The following is a 24685-nucleotide window of genomic DNA, read 5'->3' as shown; positions in this document are numbered from 1 at the left end:
CTGTCTCTTCACAACACTACTGAGGTAGAATCATAGAGTTGGAAGGGACCCCCGGGGTCATCTAGTCCAGGGCTTAAACTTTTTCGCGGCCCCGTTTAGCCCGAGAATTTTTTACGCGACCCCGGGTATATAGGCATATAAAATAGGTATGCAAATCAAACATTTACTGATAATAAATCATTTTTTTTACGACTCCCACAGTCAGATATGCGACCCCATATGGGGTCGCAACTCACAGCTTAGGAAGCTTTGATATAGTCCAACCCCCCGGACAATGCAGGAAATACACAACACGAAACCCAAACTCAGTTAGAGCTGTTCTTCAGTAAAACAGGCTTCCTCGGGAGGCGGTGAGCTCTCCTTCCCTGGAGGTTTTTAAACCGAGGCTAGATGGCCATCTGTCGGCAATGCTGATTCTATGACCCTAGGCAGATGATGAGAGGGAAGGCATCTTGGCCATCTTCTGGGAGTGGAGTAGGGGGTCACTGGTGTGTGTGTGTGGGAGGTAGTTGTGAATTTCCTGCATTGTGCAGGGGGTTGGACTAGATTACCCTAGTGGTCCCTTCCAATATTATGATTCAAACCTTCACAGGTACCTTTACCGGTGTTACACGCAAAGGTCTTAGAAAGGGACAAAATGTTACAAGTACCAACACTGTTCTTCCTTTTTACAGGTGGTACATTGCTTCTCTGTCTTGGGAACCTGGTTTAACTTTCCTCCTTGGCAGCCATGGGTCTGGAAGCCAAGCCCCTCGCCGTCCCCCACCCCTACTGGCCTCGGGACTTGGAAATCCAGCACTACGTCCCCAACGACCGCCCCATGTGGCAGATCTTGGCGTTCCTGTTCTCCGTTTCGGGGGGCCTCCTGATCCTGACTTGGCTGGTAGTGAGGTGGTGGAGCCGGAAGGACGCCCCCTTTGGGACGTGGCGCTCCTTGGCTCTCTGCTGGTTCATGATCTGCGGTTTCATTCATGGGGTCATCGAGGGCTGGTTCAGCCTTTACCACACGGAGATTGCGGGGGATCTGTCCTTCCTCTCACAGCTGTGTAAGTTGCCTTGGGATAGGTTAGGGGGGTGGGTGTGCAGACGCAGGGCATCTGGGCCCTGTCTCCAGCTGGGGACGGTGTGGCAATGTGGATATATAATGGGGAACTAGGAATTCGGCCATGGTCGTGGGTTGTGGTGCAAAATGGGGTGGAGACCTTTGCAGTTTTGCACTGGGAGGGCAAGAAGGGTACAGAACTATGAACGCTTTTGTGTACGCCCCCCCAGTACATTCTCCCCCTCTTCTCTTAAAGTGCTACTGATTCTTCACAGGTAGGTGCTTTCATAGAATCGTAGCATTGGACGGGACCACCAGGGTCATCTAGTCCAACCCTCCTGCATAATGCAGGAAATTCACAACTACCTTTCTACGCAGGGACAGGCATGCTTAGTTTCCCTCTTGCTGAAGCTGCTGGTACAGCCCTACAGCAGTGGGGCTTCCACATGGCCGGTTTCCCTATAGTATCCCTGCTCTGGATACCCAGCCACAGCCCCCACCCCCTGCTATAATACTGGTGTACATGTTGTAATATGTATTGGTGTGCATTATAAGTGATGTTCTTACACCACTGCTTGGCTTTATTGGCAGGAGAAAGGGGGTATATAATATTTGTATTTTTTTTTAAGTAACTACGCTTTAAGAACCAGAGCTATTTTAAATTAGATTTCTTTATTTCTTTATCGCAATAGAGGCAAACAGCTCTATTTTGCATTCTGAAATTAATGTTGTTCTTAAAGCAGTAAATAAGCATTCATGACTGTTAAAAGGTAAGGGTAGTCCCCTGTGCAAGCACTGGGACATTGCTGACCCATGGGGTGACGTCACATCCCAGCATTTACTAGGCGACAATGTTTAATGGGTGGTTTGCCATCACCTTCCTGGCTCGTCTCTGCTTCCCCCCCCCCCCCCCGGCAAGCTGGTTACTCATTTTACCTACCTCGGAAGGATGGAAGGCTGAGTCAACCTTGAGCCGGCTACCTGAAACCGACTTCCGTCGGGATCGAACTCAGGACGTGAGCAGAGCTTTTGTCTGCAGTACTGCAGCTTACCACTCCGCACCAGGGGGCACCAACTCATGAATGTTGGTCGCTAATTAAATGTTCTGTAGGAGTCAGGGGGATGCTTTTGAGCCTCTACTTATTGTAACCAAGATTTCTGTTATGTTCTCTCTCCTGATGTTACAGGGAAGGAATATGCCAAAGGAGACAGCAGATACATCATGTGAGTATCTCTATGGAGTTGTGCAGGTGAGGTTGTCGCTGCGTTTCTGTTCCCTCGGTATGGCGCAAATGAAGAAAATTATTAGGGAGAGGCTGTGGCCCAGTGGAAGAGATTCTAGTTTGCATGCCGAAGGCCTCAAGTTCAGTTCCTGGCATCTCCAGTTAAAAGAATCAGGATTTAAGTGACTTGAAGTGCCTCCTTCTGAAATCCTGGAGAGCCATTGCCGGTGAGAATATAACATATCAGTATAAGGTAGCTTTGTGTATTCCTGCAAATACCCAGCTCTAAAGCTTGAGGAAAAAAAGACCTAAAACGCATAAAGCGGAGCCTTTAATTATAACTCACCTAACTTTCCTTCTCTTTATTGCCTTGGATGATTCTCTGTTGCAAAACATGGCCTTTGTGGTCTCCAATGTATGGGATGTTATTTTTCCATAGCAGCTTAAGGTTTTCTGTATTCATAGAATCCAAGAATTGCAAGGGGCCATACAGGCCATCTAGTCCAACCCCCTGCTCAACGCAGAATCAGCCTAGAGCATCCCTGACAAGTTCTTGTTAGCCATTTGTTGCCGTTTTATTTTACTAACTTTTTACTATAAAGGTAGTCCCCTGTTCAAGCACCGGGTCATTACTGACTCATGGGGTGACGTCACATTCCGACGTTTACTAGGCAGACCATGTTTTACGGGGTGGTTTGCCAGTGCCTTCCCCAGTCGTCTACCACTTTACCCCCAGCAAGCTGGGTACTCGTTTTACCGACCTCGAGAGTATGGAAGGCTGAGTCAACCTTGAGCTGGAGACCTGAAACTGACTTCCGCCGGGATCGAACTCAGGTCGTGAACAGAGCTTTGGACTGCAGTACTGCAGCTTACCGCTCTGCGCCATGGGGCTCTTTTTAACTCTTTACTATTTACTTACTCTTTACTATACACAAATGAAAGACTGGTGTTGGCCAGTTCCATGTGGGTTAAAAAGGTGCTATTTTGGGATCCTTTGTGACTTCAGGTTTTTCCCTTCCCTCTGCAGATCGGACAACTTCACCGTTTGCATGGAGACCATCACGGCTGTTCTCTGGGGGCCTCTCAGCCTCTGGACAGTGCTAGCCTTCCTTTGGCGCCATCCTCATCGATATCTGCTGCAGCTGACGGTATCACTAGGTAGGTAGACTGCTGGACACAATGCGCTTTGGTCTGATCTGGCATGGCTCTACTATTACTTCCTCCTCTTTTTTTTCTTCTTCCTTTATCCTTCTCTCTCTGACAAACACCATCAGTTCAGTAAAACTGTATGTGTGTGAAACTGTCACCATTTTAAAACAGTTCTGTTTTCCCTTGCTGTAAATAAGGTTAAAGGTAAAGGTCCCCTGTGCAAGCACCAGATCATTCCTGACCCATGGGGTGACGTCACATCCTGACGTTTACTAGGCAGATTGTGTTTACGGGGTTGTTTGCCATTCCCAGTCATCTACACTTTACCCCCAACAAGCTGGGTCCTCATTTTACCCTCGGAAGGATGGGGGCCTGGGTCAACCTTGAGCCGGTTACCTGAAACTGACTTCTGTCGGGATCGAACTGAGGTCGTGAGCAGAACTTTGGATTGCAGTACTGCAGCTTACCACTCTGCTCCACGGGGCTCTCTGCTGTAAATAACCAACACTTTATTACATTCCTTGCCTCTTCCATCATACCACTAAGATTGAGCCCTTTTAAGGAAGAGCCAATTTAGGTGGTTTGTGGACTTCTGGTTTTTAGTCTGGTTTGTGGGCTTCTTAGAGGCCCCTGGTTGGCCACTGTGTGAACAGACTGCTGGACTCGATGGACCTAGGTCTGATCCAGCAGGGCTTTTCTTATGTTCCTATTGATGACAGGTCTACTAGTCCTTGGCTACCAGTCCAAATTGATACTAGTCATGATGCATACCTATTCTCTCCAGGATCAGAGGAGCATGCCTGTTACATTAGGTGCCGTGAAATGCAGGCAGGACAATGCTGCTGCAGTCTTCTTGCTTGTGGGCTTCCTGGAGGCACCTGGTGGGCCCCTGGGCTTGATGGGCCTGGGTCTGATCCAGCAGGGCCTTTCTTAATGTTCTTATGGAAACCAGCAAGGAAAATAACTTCCAAGTAGCCCACTTGCCCACAGCCAGGAAGGCAAACTGTAACAGGGATGGAGAAGCAACAGGAAGGAGAAGGTCAGAAAGGGCAGGACAAGGGAATAGGAGGGAAGCATAGTGTTGGAAGGGACCACTAGTCTAACCCTCTGCACAATGCAGGAAATTCACAACTACCTCCCTCCCACACCCCCAGGGACCCCTACTCCATGCCCAGAAGATGGCCAAGGTGCCCTCCCTCTCATCTGCTTAAGGTCATAGAATCAGCATTGCTGACAGATGGCCATCTAACCTCTTCTTAAAAACCTCCAGGGAAGGAGAGCTCACCACCTCCCAAGGAAGCCTGTTCCACTGAGGAACCGCTCTAACTGTGTTTGGCTCTTGTGTTGTGAATTTCCTGCATTGTGCAGGGGGATGGACTAGATCAAAGCTTCTTAAACTGTGGGTCACGACTTATATGGGGTCGCGTATATGAAGGTGGGTGGGGGTCGCAAAAAATTTGATTTATTATCAGTAAATGTTTGATTTGTATACACTGAGGAAGTGTGTGGGGGATTCCGGATGTCTTCCCCCCCCTCCTCTAATCACTCTTTTTGCCTCCCTGCCTTTAAACACCCGCCCCCCAGGTCAGCTGTATGGAGACATTCTTTACTTCTACACCGAGTATCGCGACGGTTTCAGCCACAGCGAAATGGGACACCCCATCTACTTCTGGTTCTATTTCGTCTTCATGAACGGCTTGTGGGTGCTCATCCCTTCTCTTCTCATCCTGGATGCCTGGAAGCACCTCAGTGCCAGCCAGAGGGCAACCGACGCCAGCAAGTCGAAGAGACACTAACCAACCTTCCCGGGAGGTCAGGGTGGCCAGCAGCTCCGTCACTGCGGGGTTGGGATGGCATCGTAACTCTTCAGGGCTTGGTTTGGCCCCTCTCTGCCCTATTGCCCTGGGGGGTTAGTCCTCCTCAACCATCTCTCACAGGTCCCTTCTGCATTCGAGCCTGAGATAGCTCAAGCAACATAACTGCTGAGGCACTGCTCGCCACTTCTTCCCACTTGGGAATTGGGTAGCTTTTTTCTTTTGGTACGCGTTAATGGAGCCACAAAGGGACGGGCTGTAAGCGACGGAGAACCATTTGCCCTTCTTCCACGGAATAAGACCTGTGTTAAAGCTGTGGCCTCCCGCAGCAGTGTCACCCGTTTAATTGTATTTTGTGTAAATTGCCTTGGGGGTCCTTCTGGAGGGAAAGGTGGTGTGGGATATCCCACCAGCCAGTAGAGCTCAGTCTCCCTTCTAGCCACACAGCTCTAAACATTTCAGCCAGAAGGCACAGCCTTTGGCCCGGTGTCCTCTTTCTGTGCTCGGCCTTTCTATCTATCTCCTGGTCTTGGACCGATGTGATTTTTAACCTGGGGGAGAGACACGGAGCTGTGTTGTGAGACCTGTGTGCATTGGGCTGTTCCAATGGTAACAAGAACCCTGCTTGGCTCCTGGAAGCCTTTTTGTGTGTTAAACTCGAGGCAAATGGCCGATGAAGTCTTATCTGCTAGTAGAATGGAGCTGTTATCTGCCGTAATCTGCTAGTAGAATGGAGCCATTTCTGCTGCAGGACCCCTGAAACTGAATTAAAAGCTGCTTTAAAAATCAATGAAATCTGCAAACCTATTAGGTGACATCAGTTTGAAATAGAGTGGCCAGTCCTGTAGCTCTGATAAAGGAATAGAATACGAAGCAGTTCCAGGCCTTTTTCCTTGCTGTGGGAAATGTACATATTGCAGAAAGAGTGGCTCCTTTTTAATGAAATTAGATCTTGGATGCTGAAGGAACTGTATTGACCAAACATACGCAAGTACTCTGATTTGTTATAATGTGTTACTGAAGGGTTGGCTGATCATATAATAAAGATGATGATGAGTGTGGGGCCAAAGTAGAGGCCAGGTAGGATAACGGGAGGTGGGGTCTCTTTCCATGGAATTGCTGGGGGCAGGGGGGTCACGGTGCATAGCCAGAGCAGGGTTATGACATCTTCATTATGGGCAAATGCTGGGCCTTCTTTCTCTTCTACAACTCCTATTTACCCACCCACCAGCTAATATGGAACTCTGGGCCTTGCATGTGTGAACATAACACAAGAAAGGCCATACTGGATCAGACCCAGGCCCATCAAGTTTAGCAGTCCATTCACACAGTGGCCAACCAGGTGCTTCTAGGACATCCACAATCAAGACGACTGCAGCAGCATTATCTTGCCTGTGTTCCACAGCACCTAATAGCAGTCTCCTCTGAGGCTGGAGAGAAATTTCCTTTTATCTGGTTCTTGTGGGTTATCCGGGCTGTGTAACCGTGGTCTTGGTATTTTCTTTCCTGACGTTTCGCCAGCAGCTATGGCAGGCATCTTTAGAGGAGTAACACTGAAGGACAGTGTCTCTCAGTGTCAAGTGTATAGGAAGAGTAATATATAGTCAGAAAAGGGTTGGGTTGAGCTGAATCATTGTCCTGCAAAAAGTATCAAAGGTAATGTGCTAATCATTGTCCTGTAAGTATCAAGATAATGTGCTAATAAGCACAACTTTAACAGAAAAGAAGACAGTTTAAGAATGAATAAGGCTTGGCTTCCTGTCCTGAAAACCTCCAGACTAACAAAGACTACAGTCAACAATAGCCATGCAGATTAGCTTTGGATTTCACACATTAACAGATCACTTCAGGATACAATGGTTCCATATTAACATACCAAACCCTCATTAGCCATAGAGTCCAATTGCCAAAGAGGCCATTTTCTCCAGCTGAACTGATCTCTATAGGCTAGATATAAGTTGTAATAGCAGGAGATCTCCAGCTAGTACCTGGAGGATGGCAACCCTACTTCCAGGAAATACAGGGCTGCCAGCTCTGGGTTGGGAGTAGGGCTGCCAGGTCCCTAGTCACAACCGGTGGGAGGTTTTTGACGTGGAGCTTGAGGAAGGTGGGGCTTGGGGAGAGGAGGGACTGCAATATCATAGAGTCCAATGGCCAAAGCGGCCACTTTCACCAGGGGAACCGATCTGTTATCGGCTAGAGATCAGTTGTAATAGCAGGAGATCTCCAGCTAGTACCTGGAGGTTAAGGAAATCAGTACAAGAGCGAAAATAGTTAACAAAGTTTAAAAACCAAGAAAATACAACAGATGCTACGATCAGCAAAAGACAAAAGACCCCCTCACCTCTGCAGGAGTATATCATATACCTTGCAGTTGTGTACAAGTTTACATCGGGACCACACAACGCAGCATACAAACAAGGATAAAAGAACATGAAAGATACTGCAGAGGCCAACCTGAGAAATCAGCAGTGGTTGAACATGGACTGACCCAAACTGGACACAGGGTCTTATTCCAAGACACTGAAAGACTGGACAATTCTACCAACTATTTTGTCAGGTTGCACAGAGAAGCCACTGAAATGCATAAACATCAGCACAAGTTTGACAGAAAAGAAGAGAATTCACAGTGGGTAGCCGTGTTAGTCTGTCTGCAGACTACCAGAAAATATTTTTGTTAGTCTTTAAGGTGCTACTGAAATGCCTGGATCATTATATGCTATGGGAAATGTATTCTTTGATTTGAAATATATTCTTTGTAATCAATAAAGTATAATCTGCACTTATGAATATGCCATACTCAGTGTATAAGAGTTGGCATCTATTATAAAGTCACACCAAGCACCTATAGATGTTAGCAGGCCTCAAACCTAAAGGGGCCACGTTTTACCCTCTAGTAGAAGTTAACTAGAGAAGCTATGGACGATCTTAGTATGCTCTCATAAGCTGGCTCCCCACTCATAAGGGCCAGCTAGGAGAACTCCCTTAGTTAGCCTTGGCAGCTGCCAGGGTCCAAGATAAGAACTGCAGTAACTTAGGATCAAACAGAGCAGCACCTGACCCTGAAGGGTCTTCTTATTAGTGAGCATGAGATCACTTTTTCTGTAACCGCCTTCAATTCTGTAATAGGTTATGCTAATGTGGGGGTCCCGGGTATTGGGCATTTGGGTTCTTACGTGTGTGTTACGCCTCTGTAACCACCCGTTATCCAAGTCTATATTTATGCTTGCAATCCTTTGATGCGGGTGTGAATCGTCCTGCGCTTTGGGCAGTTTTCACCAGGCGTTTTGTGTATTGGCCAATAAAACAAACTGCTTTGAATCTTCAAGCTCCTACTGTTTTATTGTTATTGGGTATTGATGCAACAAGACCGGCTTATCACTACTGGACTCTTGCCCTTTTCTACTAGAAAAGAAGAGAGTTTAAGAATGAATAGGGCTTGGCTTCCGGTCCTGAAAACCTCCAGACTAACTAAGACTACAGTCCACAATAGCCATGCGGATGAGTTTGGTCGTGACATCACAGCCTATGGGCTTGAGAGAATCACCGGCGGCTGCAAGGACGCCATTGTGACGTCATCGCCGCCCCCTCCCTTTTAGGGTTCGCTCAGCGGGAAGTCGCAGTGCCCAGTGAGGCCGCGCCGACACTTCCGGTTCCGGTGGGGGGGAAACCTAGATGAGGAAATGGGTACAGGGCACCATAGAGACTCGGCGGTAGAGCGGCCCCTCCGTTCTGTAACGAAAGCCGCAAATGGAGTCTTACGGCGCCTTAAGAGAGCGGACCACATTTTATTCCCGCCCGCAGCGCTTTTCTCCAGCCACCCATGATCGCATTCCCATTAGAACCGGAAGTAGATTTCGCCTTAGGGCCGGGCTCACGGTCCCCCCTCGTCACCCGGATGTTGCTGCCCGCCCGGACAACGCTGGCGCTGTGACGTCATCCTCACGCGCTCATTTTTTATTGCCGTAATCACGCTTCGGGTGGCGCTGTGACGTCATTTTCGCGCGCTCGTTTTTCCTCCCCCCCCATTGCCATAACTACGCTTAAGGTTATGACCCCCAGAAACGGACGAAATATTAGTACCGGGGATGTCAGTTTACCCCGGATGTTATTGAGGGGTGGGTGGGAGAAGTTCCAGTTTTTTTTTTTAGTGGAGGAAAAGAGCCTGCCGGGTATAAAAAAAATGGAGCTTATTTATGTATATTATAATTTTTTCTTTTTATCAATATAATAATAATAATAATAATAATAATTTATTTAAAAAATGGAGCTACTCCCACCCACCCCTAAATAACATCCGGGGTCAACTGACATCCCCGGGCCTTTTGTTCCACCCGCAAGGTCCACTTCCGTTTCCCCTCCCCCTCAGCGGCTGGCCTGTCTCCCCCTTTCCGGCGAGAACCATGTCTGCGGCCTCTTTTCGGCGCCGGGCGATGACGTCATCGCCGGCGGCCCGAAGGCGGAAGTAGTCGGCGGGGGGGGGGATGTGCATGGCCGGGTGATGGCCGCGCTCCCCTCGCCTCCGCCTTCCCCGCCTCCGCGCTGACGAGCCGGCGGCCCTGCGGCCCCTCCCTCTCCCCCCTCCGGCCCCTGGCGGGTGACGCAAAGGGGGAGGGGGGATGTAACGCCCCCGGCGCCAGGCGCCTCCGCCACAGAGGGGCGGTGGAGGGGCCGGGATGGCGGCGGCGGCGTCGCCCGCAGGGGGTGGGGCTGGGCCGGGAGCCCAAGAAGAGGAGGAGCACGAGGTCGTTCGCGTGCGGGTCAAGGTGAGCCGCCCTGAGGGGCCCGGGGGGGGGGGCGGAGGAGCGTCCAAGGGGTCCGGCTGTCCGGCTCAAGGGAGGTGCTCGGTCAGTCGGCAGAGTCTGCTGAAGCCGGAGGGGGAGCGGCTCAAAACGGGATCAAAGGAAGCATTTCTTCACACAACTCATAGATAAACGGTGGAACTCCCTGCCCCAGGATGTGATGATGGCCGGCAGCCTGGAACGCTTTAAGAGGGGAGCGGACATGTTCATGGAGGAGAGGGTTATCCGTGGCTACTAGTCCAAATGGATACTAGTCATGAGGCATCCCTATTCTCTCTGGCGATCTCCCAGGCGTTTGTTCTCCGGCGCCGGAGATCTCACAGCGGACCTCTATTGAAATGCTAATGCCTGGCGAGCAAAGGAATGAGAACGGGGGTGGGTGGGAAGGAGACGGGGCTTGCTTAGCCGTGGCCCGACCGGATGCCCTCGCTGACACTCTGGTATCAGAGGAGCTTGCCTATTATAATAGGTGCTGTGGAACACAGGCAGGATGGTGCTGCCGCAGTCGTAGACATACACAGAACGAGTTAATATAATTACAACAGGATATGACATTCAATATACAGTGTAATAGGATCGGGGTTGTAGAACCAGTGTAAAGGGTAGACATATCATATTAGGTGCTGTGGAACGCAGGCAGGATAATGCTGCCGCAGTCGTCTTGCTTGGGGGCTTCCTGGAGGCCCCTGGTTGGCCACTGTGCGAACAGACTGCTGGACTTGGTGGGCCTTGGTCTGATCCAGCAGGGCTTTCCTTATGTTCATATGGAGGATGGGGCTATCCATGGCTACTAGTCAAAATGGATACTGGTCATGATGCATACCTACTCTGCAGTGTCAGAGGAGCATGCCTATTACATTAGGTAATGTGGAACACAGGCAGGAGAATGCTGCAGTCATCTTTTGGGGGGGCTTCCTACAGGCACCTGGTTGGCCACTGTGTGAACAGACTGCTGGACTTGAGGGACCTTGGTCTGATCCAGCAGGGCTTTCCTTATGTTCCCACTGAATTGCCAACTCTGGCTTGGGAAATTCCAGGGGAGGGGAACCTCATAGAATCGTAGGGTCGGGCCATACAGGCCATCTAATCCATCCCCCTGCTCAGTGCAGGATCAGCTTAATGCAGGGGTGTCAACCATAAGGCCCGCGTGCCGGATAGCCCTATTTTCCATGAACATGTCTACGCCCCTCTTCAAGCCTTAAGAATGGCCTATCTGAATGGGGATTGTTGTGCAAACTTAATTGACCTAGCTAGGAGGCTGTGAAACTGTCCAAGGGGCTCAAGAGAATTTTTGGTATGGACGGGTTAGTTGCTCACTTAGCACTTGCCGTGTGCTTAGTTCTTTACAGTGCCTGTGTTTTCCCAGCAACCTTTGAGATAATTAGTCTGATGCAGTGATTAAAGCGTTCTTCTTTGCATCTGGAGAAACCCAGGTCTCAAATTCCCCCTTGGCTGTGAAAATTACGGCCTTGCTCAAGTCATGGGGTCAGTAACTGTAGTTCAGAACCCAAACCGCCTCCAGTCGCAGATCCAGTGACCAGCGGTTTAGACCTCCGGGTCTGCCCTTCTTTTCCATCCTCTCACCACTCAGTCTCATGAGGTCATGTATACATTGCTCCATTCCTTCCTTTATGGTAAAGCAGCCTCTGGAGGCCAAGTTACAGCTTGTGAATTGAGACATGCTAGAAGCTGGGTACCCAAGATTGGGTGGAAACAATAATAGAGAAATATATTTTATTTTAAGGCGCTATGTAAGGATTAAAAACATTAAAAATGGTGAAACGTGGCACAGTGGTTTCTATTAGGTTGATAGACCTATACCAGGTGCGTTCTACCAGGTCTATACTTGCATAACACATTCTGCATGGGAGACCAGTACAGCCCAGTATAGAACAACTTGCAGGCACTCCAACTAGAGGGCTTAACTATTTGAAATGTTTTTAACACCCTACACGCAACCCTGGGCTGGTATATTGTTGTCTGCATATGTTGAGATATTTGTAAATACTTGTGTATGCAATATATGGGTTTAATTTGACCACCGATGAAGGCCTGCTGGCCGAAACGCGTCTGGCATAGGTCTATCAATGATGTCCTCTTTGCACATCAGTTTAGTTTGGAGGTTAGATGATGGATTAGCGTGGTATGGTGGGGAAAGGTGTCAGCCAAGTTTTTGTTTAGCATGATGTCAGTGCTTATGTGTGTGAGAGTGAGAGATAGACCTGCAAATGCTTGTTCTAAAAAGAGATTGCTTAGCCCTGTGAGAAGCTGTCCTCCGTGAGTCAGCTGTTCTGAATTAATTCTTTCATCCCTGCTCTGGAGTCCAAACGGTCTGGCTGTTTCCCCCTCAGAATAAGAGCTGCACCCAGTGCCATTTTCTTCATTCTTCTCGGGTACTGACTTGAATGGAAATGGGAGTGATGTAGTCTGTTCTCCCCAGGAGGATTGGCCTATTCTGCTTGGGTGTGTAAAGTGCCGTCATTCCTTGGAAGCTAAGCAGGGTTGGCCCTGTTTAGTATAGAATCATAGAGTTGGAAGAGACCACCAGGGTCATCTAGTCCAACCCCCTGCACTGAGGAACCACTAACTGTTAGAAAATTCTTCCTAATGTCTAGACAGAAACTCTTTTGATTTAATTTGGTGTTTGGATGGGAGACCACCAAGAAATACCAGGGTCCTGATGCAGAGGTGGGCGATGGCAAACCACCTCTGAATGTTTCTCAGCTCAAAAACCCTACTGGGTCTCCGTAAGCCAGCTGTGACTTGGTGGCACTTTACGTACGCTCGCCTAAAGGGCGTTGTATCTAAAGGTTCACTTTAGGCAAAATGGTCTTGTTATCCCGAGTTTGGTAGTAAAGCAGAACCTGGTCAGGAGGGAAAAGGGAGGCGTTTCAGAGCCCAGATACTGTCTTTTCATTTTTTGGCGCTAGGGGAGTCGAAGTCTGTGGGACTGTCTGACAAGAAGAAGAGTTGGTTTTTATATGCTGATTTTTTCTACCAGTTAAGGGAGACTCAAACTGGCTTACAATCACCTTCCCCTCCCCACAACAGAAACCCTGTAAGGTAGGTGGGGCTGAGAGAGTGTGACTAGCCCAAGGTCACCCAGCTGGCTTCATGTGGAGGAGTGGGGAAACCAACTTGGTTCACCAGATTAGCCTCTGCCGCTCATGTGGAGGAGAGGGGAATCGAACCCGGTTCTCTAGATCAGACTCCACCACTCCAAACCACCACTCTTAACCACTACACCACGCTGCTTCGTCAATCCTGCTTGCTGCTTGTCATCTTTGCAGAAATGCGAAGGCTTCCTGCAGCCCGAGTTCCGCACTTTCGCCGTGGACCCTCAGATCACCTCGCTGGACGTCTTGCAACACATCCTTATCCGAGCCTTCGATCTCAACGGGTGAGTCCAGGGGGAGAGGACGGAATCGGCCATCCTGGCCTTCGGGACACATACATTCCCCCCCCCCCCCCCGCGCACGCATGTGGTGTTTTTGCGAAAAGGAAGCAAATCGCTAAGACACTTAGGAGGGGCCTCTCCGATGGGACCTTTAGCAGCTGTTGGAACTGTTAGCTGGAACGGTCACTTGGAGGCTTCTCACCTGAGATCGAGTTGGGCTTAAAGCATGCGGGCCCCTGTCTTCAGTTCTGGGAAGAGAGCTAGATTTTGCCCAGCTCGAGTGGGGTGAGAAATTGTATACACAATTATACTGTGTACAGTTCTGGTCCCCACACCTAAAAAAAGGATGTTGCTGAGCTTGAGAAGGTGCAGAAAAGAGCAACCAAAACGATCAGGGGGCTAGAGCAACTGCCCAGTGAGGAGCGGTTATAATGCTTAGGAGCTGTTTAGCTTGGAAAGAAGGCGATTACAGGCAGGCATGAGAAGAGGTCTATAAAATTACGCATGGTATGGAGGAAGTGAACAGGGAGAAGCTTTTCTCTCTCTCTCATAACACCAGGATGCGGGGTCATCTGTTGAAGTTGGAGGGTGAGATATTCAAAACAGATAAAAGGAAGTATTTCTTCACACAACAGATAGTTAAATTGTGGAACTCCCTGCCCCAGGATGTGGTGATGGTTGCCAACCTGGAACGCTTTAAGAGGGGAGTTGACATGTTCATGGAGGGTGGGGTATTCATGGCTACTAGTCAAAATGGCTACTAGTCATGATGCATACCTACTCTGTCCAGGATCAGAGAAGCATGCCTGTTATATTAGGTGCTGTGGAACTCAGGCAGGAGAATGCTGCTGCAATCGTCTTGTTTGTGGGCTTCCTAGAGGCACCTGGTTGGCCACTGTGTGAACAGACTGCTGGATTTGATGGACCTTTGGTCTGATCCAGCATTGCCTTTCTTATGTTCAATTTGATATTTCCACATTGAACATTGATCCCTTTAACTGGAGATGCCAGGGATTGAACCTGGGTCCTTCTGCATGCCAAGCACTGAGCCATGGCCCCTCTTCCAATGCATGCCCTGTTTAGTCCACTTTGACACGTCTGGCAGGAGACTGCCATTCCGAGGGCAGCTTCAGACATCACAAATCTTTTCTGTTGGAAATGGCATATAAGCTTTCAGTCCATCATATGATGAAGAGGCATGTCTTTGTTCCACCATCTAGTCATGGCATGGGGAGCTTGCTGCTCTGTATATGTCCATGTAGCACAAGACCGCAATGTGATATCTGTGTGCATAAAAGGAACATCCATGCAGGGCTTGTTTAAATAGCTATGAACACGGGCCTCTTCTCTCCCCACCCCAGGAAGAAGAACTTTGGCATCAGCTACCTGGGCCGAGATAAGCAGAGCCAAGAGATGTACCTCGCTCTGGTGTCCGACTGGGATCTGGGCGTGGCCTTTGCTAGCGCCTCCAAGCCTTACCTGCAGCTCAAGATAGACATCAAGGCCTCTGAGGACAGTGAGTAATCTGTACCCCTCCGCCCCGAGCGAGAGAGCCAGGAACCCTCGTTTGCTTGACTCGCCACCCGAGTCATTTCAGCTCTGACTTCAGTGCTGTGATAGGTTTAGTGGAGACAGAGTGAAGAATCATAGGGCTGAGTAGGAGAGATTGACCCCATTCTCTGTGTGTATTCATCCCAGCTCCAGTTAGAGCATAAGGCTTAGCTCGAGAAGTGGTACAAAACTGGAATACCCTTATGCTACAAAGTAACCTAAATAAGAATAGACAGCATAAGTCAAGAAGGTGATCTATCTATCTCTGAATCATAGCCGTACCTGCAGCTCAAGATAGACATCAAGGTCTCTGAGGACAGTGAGTAATCTGTACTACTCGCCGCCCGAGTCATTCGGCTCTGACCTCAATGCTGTTTGGATATAGGGGAGGCAAGAGTGAAAAATCACAGGACTGACTAGGAGAGATTTACTCCGTTCTCTCCGTGTACTTATCACAGCTCCGGTTAGAGCATAAGGCTTGGCTGATTAGAAGCGTCTGTTGTATCGACGCTTCTCAGATGCATTAAGGTCATTCTTGCTCTCAAAACATTAATCGTGATCAGCGCTTTGTGGATTCGTGATTGTGGCTCCAAAGTGTAGATGTTCATATCAGGCGCTGAATTTAGGTTCCCAAAACTTCGCATGCCTCGTTTTGGTCCGTCCCCCCCATACAAAGGTCTAGTTCAGGGGTGTCAAACTCATTTGTTACGAGGGCCGGATAGGATATAAATGTCACTTGGTCGGGTCGGACCACACCTCGCCAGCCCAGGAGCTGGGTGGGTGGGTGGCTACCTTAGCTGGCAAGCCTGTCGTGGGCTTGCAAGCCCAGTTTGGGAATGGGGGAGGAGATGGCTATATCGGCTAGCTCGTGGGCCGGATAAGAGCTCTCAAGGGGCCGGATCCGGCCAGGGCTTCTTAAGCTTTTTCCATTCGTGACCCCTTTTCGCCCAAGAAATTTTTACGCGACCCCGGGTATATAAAATAGGTCTACAAATCAAACATTTACTAATAGTAAATCATAAAGAAACCTTTTACTGTTGCCAGTTTTTTTTGCGACCCCCACAGTATAGGTTTGAAGATGTCAACAAGTATTTCCAGTGGTTAAAACCTCGGTTCTTTTCCCCAGCAGAAGCGGAGTTATGCAAAATAACCAGATACATGAAAGTATACCTGAATTTTAATTTTAATTCTTGTATATGCACAGCCATGTTCATGACGTGTATATGTCTGTCTGGAGTGCTTCTCTGCTGGCGCACAAAGAAGCTTTACAATTCCGATCTTGTATATTCAATTCCATCGTCTATTTTCTATTGTTTTGTAGACTTTTTTGGAGAAAGCTGTCCTGAGTTTCTTTTCCGTTTTCGTTTTTTTTGTCTCGGGCACGGGATCATGGTTTACAACTGCAACAAAGATAAGTCCAGATGCAGTACAGGAAGATTACTTGCAATGCAATTAATTACCTGGGACTGCTAGAGATAAACAGCAGCCTCTCCAGTTAAAAATTAAACTAAAATGAAATAAATGCTAAATCTCTAAAACTCTGGCAGGAGAACATAACGCAGCAACGTGCTGGTCGCCATCTTTGGACTATATCATGTATTCATTCTTACACAAGTTCTCGTGAAGTAAATCAGCCCCAGGATGGCCAATTGTTAGCCCCTGGCTGGACCTGGCCCCTGGCAACCCTACCAAATTTTGGTCTAGAAGTGGTGAAAAGCTTGCCCAAAATGTGTTTGATAAAGGAAAAGATGCTTTCATGTCACTGTATCTGGGAAGCTGCCATTGCTAGAGGGCAATATTTTTATTATGGCGCCTGCCCACATGTGAAGAGGTTGCTTCGCGTGGCAGAATAAACTTTTTGCTGTTGGACTGTTGCCGGAGAGTGGCGGTTTCCAAGAGCAGAGAAGTCGCCGATCCTGTTTTAGCTTGTAAAATAGCTCAGGGTGTCCCAGTAAGTATTTTTTTTAGTGGCTTTGTAGACAAGGGCGAGTGAGAGAATGTTGGATCGTGGTCTTAGACGGTGGGCTGGAAGGGTCTGCTCTCACTGCCATCTTCACTTAGGCCCCCTCCTGGAGGACTGGGACATCATCAGCCCCAAAGACGTCATCAGCACCGACCAGCTTCTGGTGGAAAAGCGGTCTCTGGCAGCGGCGGCTCTGCCCTTCACCCAGTCCATCCTCTCCCAGGTAGGTCCAAAGAAGGTGAACGAACAGGGCCAGCCTAGGATCATCGAGTTGGAAGGGGACCAACTAGTCCAACCCCCTGCTCAATTCAGGATCAGCCTAGAGCATCCCTGGCAAGGGAATAGAATCACAGAGCTGGAAGGGGCCATACAGGCCATCTAGGAACTGTGAAACTCAGGAGTCTTTGATCTTTCGGGAGGCTAGTACTAACCTTGGACGCTCAGTGTTTCTCCTAATTCCCCAATCTTCCTGTCCACCAGCAAATGTGTTTGATGTACCGCTTCCTGTCGACCCTACCTGACAAGGATCATCCCTTGTGCTTATCTAATTTTTTTAATGTCCTTCAAATGGCAAACGAGAGATATAGTAACAGAATGCCTGTAAACATATAAATATTGGGGAAAGCGGGCTTTTTGTTTCTCCTAATACCGCTTCATAGAATCATAGAGTGGGAAGGGGCCATACAGGCCATCTAGTCCAACCCCTGATCAATGCGGAATCAGCTTAGATCATCCCTGACAAGTGTTTGTCCAGCTTCTGCTTAAAGACTGCCAGGGAGGGGGAGCTCACCACCTCCCTAGGTAGCCGATTCCACCACTCTTGCTGTAAAAAACTTACCTTCCCACCTGCAATTTAAACCCGTTATTGCGAGTCCTATTCTCTGCTGCCAACAGGAACAGCTCCCTGCCCTCCTCTAAGCGACAGCCTAGGTTGATGTTCAGTAGACATCCAAGAACGACTAAGCTTATGGGATGGAAAAGGGTAGAATCATAGAGTTGGAAGGGACCACCAGGGTCATCTGGTCCAACCCCCTGCGCAATGCAGGAAATTAACAACTCCCTCCCCCCACACACACCCAGTGACCAATATTCCATGCCCAGAAGATGGCTAAAAGAAAAGAGAAAAAAGGGTAGAAGAGAGTTCTGGCTGATACCTGGTTACTCCTGAGCTAAGTTCCAGCTGGCTACCGATCCACTCCCCAGCCCAGTTCACGGTGTTGGTTTTGGCCTTCAAAGCCCTATGTGGCTTGGGACTGGGATATCTGAAGGACCGTCTTCTCCCATAGGTTTCTGCCTAAGAGTTAAGGTCACAGGGAGAGGCTCTCTTGGCTATCCCATCAATAAAAGAAGCTCGTTTGGTGGGTACATGAGAGAGGGCCTTTTCAGTGGCAGCCCCACAATATGGAACAGCCGCCCCCGGGACGTGCGCCCAGCCCCCCCCCTCGCTTTCGATCCGTAGGAGGCTGCTGAAGACAGTTTTATGTAGGACTGTGTTTGATTAAAGCAGTCCTCAATTGTGATTTTGAAAACTGTGTGTGTATTTTTATGTACTTTATTTCATGTGTTTTATTTACTTCGTAAGCCATCTGGAGCTCTGTAAGGAAGGTGGCTAATAAATATTTTGAGCAAATCAATAAAATAAAAATACTCAAAAAGATCCAATTTCTTTCAAAATTGCCCTATAATTTCAGAGGTCTGGCTTCAAGCAGCTCCGTCTAGCCATTGCTGCAGCAGTGATCCTTAAGCCCTGTAACTGTGATGACGAAATGAGGAAGTGCACGTGGGGAAGAGATCAGTCTCCACACCGTTCCTGCTCAGGATCGTTGAGACTGTGCTAGCAAACCTCTTGAATTGATGAGCTCTCCTTTGTAGAAGAGTTGGTTTTTATACGCCGGTTTTCTCCTACCTTTTAAGGAGAATCAGATCAGTTTACAATCTCCTTCCCTTCCTCTCCCCACCACAGACACCTTGTGAGGTAGGTGGGGCTGAGAGAGTTTGGAGAGAACTGTGACTAGCCCAAGGTCACCCAGCAGGCTTCTTGTGGAGGAGTGGGGAATCGAACCCGGTTCTCCAAATTAGAGTCTGCCACTCATGTGGAGGAGTGGGGAAACAAACCAGGTTTTCCAGATAAGAGTCCACCGTTCTTAACCACTACACTATGCTGGCTCTCTACATTGGAGTACTGGTAGTTTGCTGACCTCCATTTTCCTCCTGTCCAGGTTGGCAGGACGCTGTCCAAGGTCCAGCAGGCCCTCAGCTGGTCTTACGGGGAGGACGTCAAGCCTTTCAAGCCCCCCCTGAGCGATTCGGAGTTCCACACGTACCTGAACCACGAGGGCCAGTTGATGAGGCCCGCCGAACTGCGCCTGCGGATCTTCCACGGCGGAGTCGAACCCTCGCTCCGCAAGGTGAGGCTCAAAGGGGGAGGGTGGCTCAGTGGTGGAGCGTCTGCTTGGCATGCAGAAGGTCCCAGGTTCAAGCCCCAGCACCTCCAGTTAAAAGGGACTAGGCAAGCAGGTGATGGGAAAGACCCCAGCCTGAGACCCTGGAAAGCCATGGAGAGGGGCCGTGGCTCAGTGGTAGAGCATCTGCTTGGCATGCAGAAGGTCCCAGCTTCAATCCTGGCACCTCCAGCTAAAGGGACTAGGCAAGTAGGCGATGTGAAAGACCTCTGCCTGAGACCCTAGAGAGGAAGTCAGCATATAAAAACCAACTCTCCTCCTCCTCCTTGTGGTGGACTCTGATCTGGAGAACCAGATTGGCTTCCCCACTCCACAAGAAGCCAGCTGGGTGACCTTGGGTAAGTCACAGCTCTGTTAGAGCTCTCTCAGCCCCCCTACCTCACAGGGTGCCTGTTGTGGGGAGGGGAAGGGAAGGAGGTTGTCAGCCGGTTTGATTTTCCCTCAAGCAGTAGAAAAAGTCGGTGTATAAAAACCAGCTCTTCTTCCACGGAAAGCCTTTCTTGTTCCCGAGTTATCCCCTCTCTCCTTCAGGTGGTTTGGAGGTACTTGCTCAATGTCTACCCCGACGGACTGACCGGGCAGGAGCGGATCGATTACATGAAGCGGAAGGCGCGGGAGTACGAGCAGCTGAAGGGGGAGTGGAAAGCGCGGGCCGGCCCCGAGGACCTGGACTTCATCCGGGGCAACGTGCTGAAGGACGTCCTGCGGACCGACCGCACCCACCCGTACTATGCGGGCTCCGACGACAACCCCCACCTGCGGGCCCTGCACGAGCTGCTGACCACCTATGCCGTGACGCACCCACAGATCTCCTACTGCCAGGGCATGAGCGACATCGCCTCCCCCATCCTGGCCGTGATGGACAATGAGGCCCACGCCTTCATCTGCTTCTGCGGCATCATGAAGCGCCTGGAGGGCAACTTCCAGGCGGACGGTGAGGTCATGTCGGTCAAGTTCTCCCACCTGAAGCTGCTCCTTCGCCACTCGGACCCGGAGTTCTTCTCCTACCTCCTCTCCCGGGGTGCCGACGACCTCTTCTTCTGCTACCGCTGGCTGCTGCTGGAACTCAAGCGGGAGTTCGCCTTCGAGGACGCCTTGCGCATGCTGGAGGTCACCTGGAGCTCCTTTCCCCCCGACCCTCCCGAGAAGGAGGTGGAGCTGGTGGGCCCGCCGGCCAGGCCCAGAGACAGTGGCCAGACGGTCCGGAGGAGGCACATGCTGCGTCCGGCGTGCAGCTTTGAGGCGTCCGGGGATCGTCCTTGCCTAGGGGCCGTTTCCGAAGAGAAGCCGTTGGTCAAGCAGTCTAGCTTTGGGGAGTTCAAGTATTACAGCGCTCGCAACGAGGACAGTTTGGAAGACGACCCCTCCCCGAGATCTCCACGCTCGGTGGGGGAGGACGAGGACCGTAGCGGCGAACAGGACCCCTTGATCCCAACCCCGAACGTGGCCAAGTCCTTCTCCGCTCCGTCCCTCCGGGCTCCCACCCCGCCCTCCCGAGGCTCAGCTTCTCCGTCGACCAATGGCAACGAGGACAGCCTGTCTGAAGAGAAGGGCGATTCGGCAGCGAACACCCCTTCTCCGCCTTCGTGTGGGCCCGCCGCGGCTTCGCCCACTTCCGCCGGCCTCCCCCCTCCACAGGAATTCGGCAAGGGCAACCCTTTTGTGCTCTTCTTGTGCCTGGCCATCCTCCTGGAGCACCGGGACTACATCATCAAGAACAACATGGACTACAACGAGTTGGCTATGCACTTTGACCGCCTGGTCCGCCGGCACAACCTGAACAAGGTCCTGCACCGTGCCAAGGCCCTCTTCGCCAACTATCTGCAGTCCGAAGTCTGGGACTCCGAGGAGGGCGACGAGGCCGCGGCCGAGTCCCCCGCTGCGTCCTGACCCCTGCTCTCTCGCCAGGCGGGGACCGGTTCCCTGCTCTCCTTAGGGACGAGGACTGACGCGGGAAGGTGACCGACAAGTAATCCCACTCGGCCTCGGTTCTCCGAGGCAGTCCGAATCGGCTGAGCCGGATCGCTCCACTCAATACACCTCCCGTGTCCGGCGTACTCTGGTTTTTAAACTCATTCTTTGTGCAGATACGTTGCGTAGGGGCCGCCGTCTAGTTTCTGTGCCTCCTACCCTACAAGTGATCTTCTCAGGAGGATCTGCCCTGGTGCAGTTGGGTTCTACCCCCTTCCCTGTGTTTCCCACACCTTCCTCTCTTGGTACATTGAGAATTCTCCTTAGAATATCAGTCGCCAAGTAACCCAGATCGATTTCCAGCCCATCTGGAACCTGGTGCTTTCTGTTCAGGGCAGGTTTATCCAAAGCATTTTTTATTTTATTATTATTATTATTTTGGTGTTGCCTCTTGTCGTGGCTTTGTTTTCTCCATAGCGTATCCGTTTGTGCTTGACAGAAGCCCTGTATTTATTCCCCTCCAAAAAAAGGCCTTTTATGCTAAGTTCTTCCGTTTTGACTTCGGTTGGGTTTTTTTTAAACAGCACTTTACTTCCTCAAGAATTTTTTTCCTCCTCCTGTTATTACTGCCTTTCTATTTTATCTTGAAATCAGTTTTTTAAGAAAAAACCCATAACCTTGGGTGGGGGGGAGGAAATCACACGGGGTGTTTCAGAGCAGGCTGGCAGCCCTCCCCCGACTGCCCGAAACGGACCAGCTTTTATCCTCGTCCGTTCCATTTTGTTTCTAACCCGGACCATCTTGGAAGTCTTTTTATAAACCACTCAAGGGAGTGAGCAGTCGAGTCAAGGGGTTGGGTGGGGAGAGGGAACGGCTAAGGGGAGACATGATAGAGGTCTATAAAATTATGCATGGTATGGAGAGAGTGGACAGGGAGAAGCCTTTCTCCCTCTCTCATTATACTAGAACTCGGGGACATCTGCTGAAGCTGGAGGGTGAGAGATTCAAATCGGATAAAAGGAAGTATTTCTTCACACAACGCATAGTTATATTGTGGAACTCCCTGCCCCAGGATGTGGTGATGGCTGCCAACAAGAAAGGCTTGAAGAGGAGAGTGGACATGTTCATGGAGGAGAGGGCTATTCATGGCTACTAGTCAAAATGGATACTAGTCATGATGCATACCTATTCCCTCCAGTATCAGAGAAACATGCCTATTCTGTCCGGTGCTGTGGAACACAGGCATGACAATGCTGCTGCAGTCGTCTTGCTTGTGGGCTTCCAAGAGTCACCTGGTTGGCCATGTTGTGAATAGACTGCTGGACTTGATGGGCCTTGGTCTGATCCAGCAGGGCTTTCCTCATGTTCTTGTCTTCTTATAAACCGGCTTTTGGGGCAGGAGTCGCTCGGGTCTGGCTTGCATATTTTCTTCTAGCTTATCTCCCCAGTAAATGTAGCCTTCGAGACGTTCAAGATCTGCTGTGCATGAAGCACTGTCTAATCAAGCAAGGCAGAATTGTGGAACTCCCTGCCCCAGGGTATGGTGATGGCCGCCAACTTGGAAGGCTTTAAGAGGGGAGCCAGACATGTTCATGGAGAATAGGGCTATCCACGGCTACTAGTCAAAATGAATACTAGTCATGATGCATATCTATTCTCTCCAGTATCAGAGGAGCATGCCTATTGTATTAGATGCTGTGGAACACAGGCAGGACAATGCTGCTGCAGTCGTCTTGCTTGTGGGCTTCCTAGAGGCACCTTGTTGGCCACTGTGTGAACAGACTGCTGGACTTGATGGGCTTGAAAAAGATTTAGGCCCATTAGAAACGTTCCGAGAAATTTAAATCTGGGCTCTGTGTAAAGAGGACAGAATAAGGCGTAATGAGCAGCTCCACTCTGGAGCGGCTCCACAAATACATTGGCGAGAGGCACCCCCGTGGTGTTTGGGAGTAATGTCCATGGTTTGAAACCGGAGGGAGGTAAAAGCTACTCTGAGATTATGGAAGGGGATACTGGCCAGGTATGAAGCTCTGACACCATCCCTTTCAAACTGTTTAAACCATGGTGAGAATTTGGACTGGGACATTGATTGCCTGTCTGATGCAGCATCACATTTGAGCACCCAATCCCAAATGTTGGTACCCGCTATGGGGACAGCCTGGGATGAAGAGCTAGCGGCCTGCTGCCGGGACGACAGTGAGGACTGCATTGTGATCCCTTTGACCTGGCTCAGGTTGAACACAGGGAGGTCCTCTTCTTTAGGAAGAACTTTCTGACAGAGCGGTTCCTCAGTGGAACAGGCTTCCTCAGGATTTGGTGAGTTCTCCTTCCCTGGAGGTTTTTAAGCAGAGGCTAGATGGCCATCTGTCAGCAAGGCTGATTTTATGACCTTAGGCAGATCATGAGAGGGAGGGCATTTGGCCATGGAGTAGAGGTCACTGGGGATGTGGGGGGGGGAAGTAGTTGTGAACTTCCTGCATTGTGCAAAGGGTTCGACTAGATGACCCTGGTGGTCCCTTCCAACTCTATGATTCGTTCAGTGGGCCTGGTGGAGATAGATCATGATGGGTAGTCGTGTTGGTCTGTCTGCAGCAGTAGAAAAGAGCAAGTGTCCAGTAGCACCTTAAAGACTAACACAATTTCTGGCAGGGTATGATCTGAAGAAGGGAGGTGTGACTCACGAAAGCTCATAGTCTGCCAGAAATTTTGTTAGTCTTTAAGGTGCTACTGGACTCTTGCTCTTTTCTACTGCTGCAATTGGGCCTGGGCAGGGAAGGCAGGCTTGTACCAAATGGGTCTCTCAAGGCAGGGGTGAGGCAGGGATTGTGAAGGGCTCTCTTCATGAGTCCTCACTTTATGACTCCTAATGTAATCTTACTAGCCTCTTGGTTGGTCTGGGCTGCCGCAAGGCTCCATACAAAACATGCAGCCTCCCTGGTCTCTGTGGCTTAAAATCCCCCCAGATGGTCAATCTTTGGTGCCCCCTGAATTACCCAGAGCCCCTTTTTGCTCTGGAGGATGCTAAATCTGCTGTCTTTTGCTCAAAGCTGCAGCACAGCCTGGGAAACACCACTTTTCTCCCTCTCATAATGCCAGAATGCCTGGGGTCATCTGCTGAAACTGGAGGGCGAGAGATTCAAAATAAATAAACGGAAGTATTTCTTCACACAGCACACAGTTAAAATGTGGAACTCCCTGTCCCAGGATGTGGTGATGGCCACTAACTCGAGAAGGCTTGAAGAGGGGAGTGGACATGTTCATGAAGGAGAGGGGTATTCATGGCTACTAGTCAAAATGGATGCTAGTCACTAGGCATACCTACTCTCCAGGATCAGAGGAGCATGCCCATTATATTAGGTGCTGTGGAACGC

General features: G+C 49.9%; 2 protein-coding genes across 2 annotated transcripts; both read left to right on the top strand.

Moving 5' to 3' along the window:
• Positions 1-730: 730 nt before the first annotated feature.
• On the top strand, positions 731-5210 carry EBP (EBP cholestenol delta-isomerase). The gene is made up of 4 exons (XM_056865620.1): positions 731-1046; positions 2230-2266; positions 3293-3423; positions 4999-5210. Exons 1-4 carry the CDS (start codon positions 731-733, stop codon positions 5208-5210), a joined length of 696 nt encoding a protein of 231 aa, XP_056721598.1.
• Positions 5211-9904: 4694 nt separating this feature from the next.
• TBC1D25 (TBC1 domain family member 25) lies at positions 9905-21341 on the top strand. Its single transcript, XM_056857103.1, has 6 exons — positions 9905-9994; positions 13321-13430; positions 14789-14943; positions 17040-17164; positions 19161-19349; positions 19935-21341. Exons 1-6 carry the CDS (start codon positions 9905-9907, stop codon positions 21291-21293), a joined length of 2028 nt encoding a protein of 675 aa, XP_056713081.1. The 3' UTR covers positions 21294-21341.
• Positions 21342-24685: the final 3344 nt, after the last annotated feature.

The sequence above is a fragment of the Euleptes europaea genome, chromosome 1 (genome assembly GCF_029931775.1).
Source record: "Euleptes europaea isolate rEulEur1 chromosome 1, rEulEur1.hap1, whole genome shotgun sequence".
Classification (NCBI taxonomy): domain Eukaryota; kingdom Metazoa; phylum Chordata; class Lepidosauria; order Squamata; family Sphaerodactylidae; genus Euleptes; species Euleptes europaea.
This window is presented reverse-complemented; position numbering and strand designations above follow the sequence as displayed.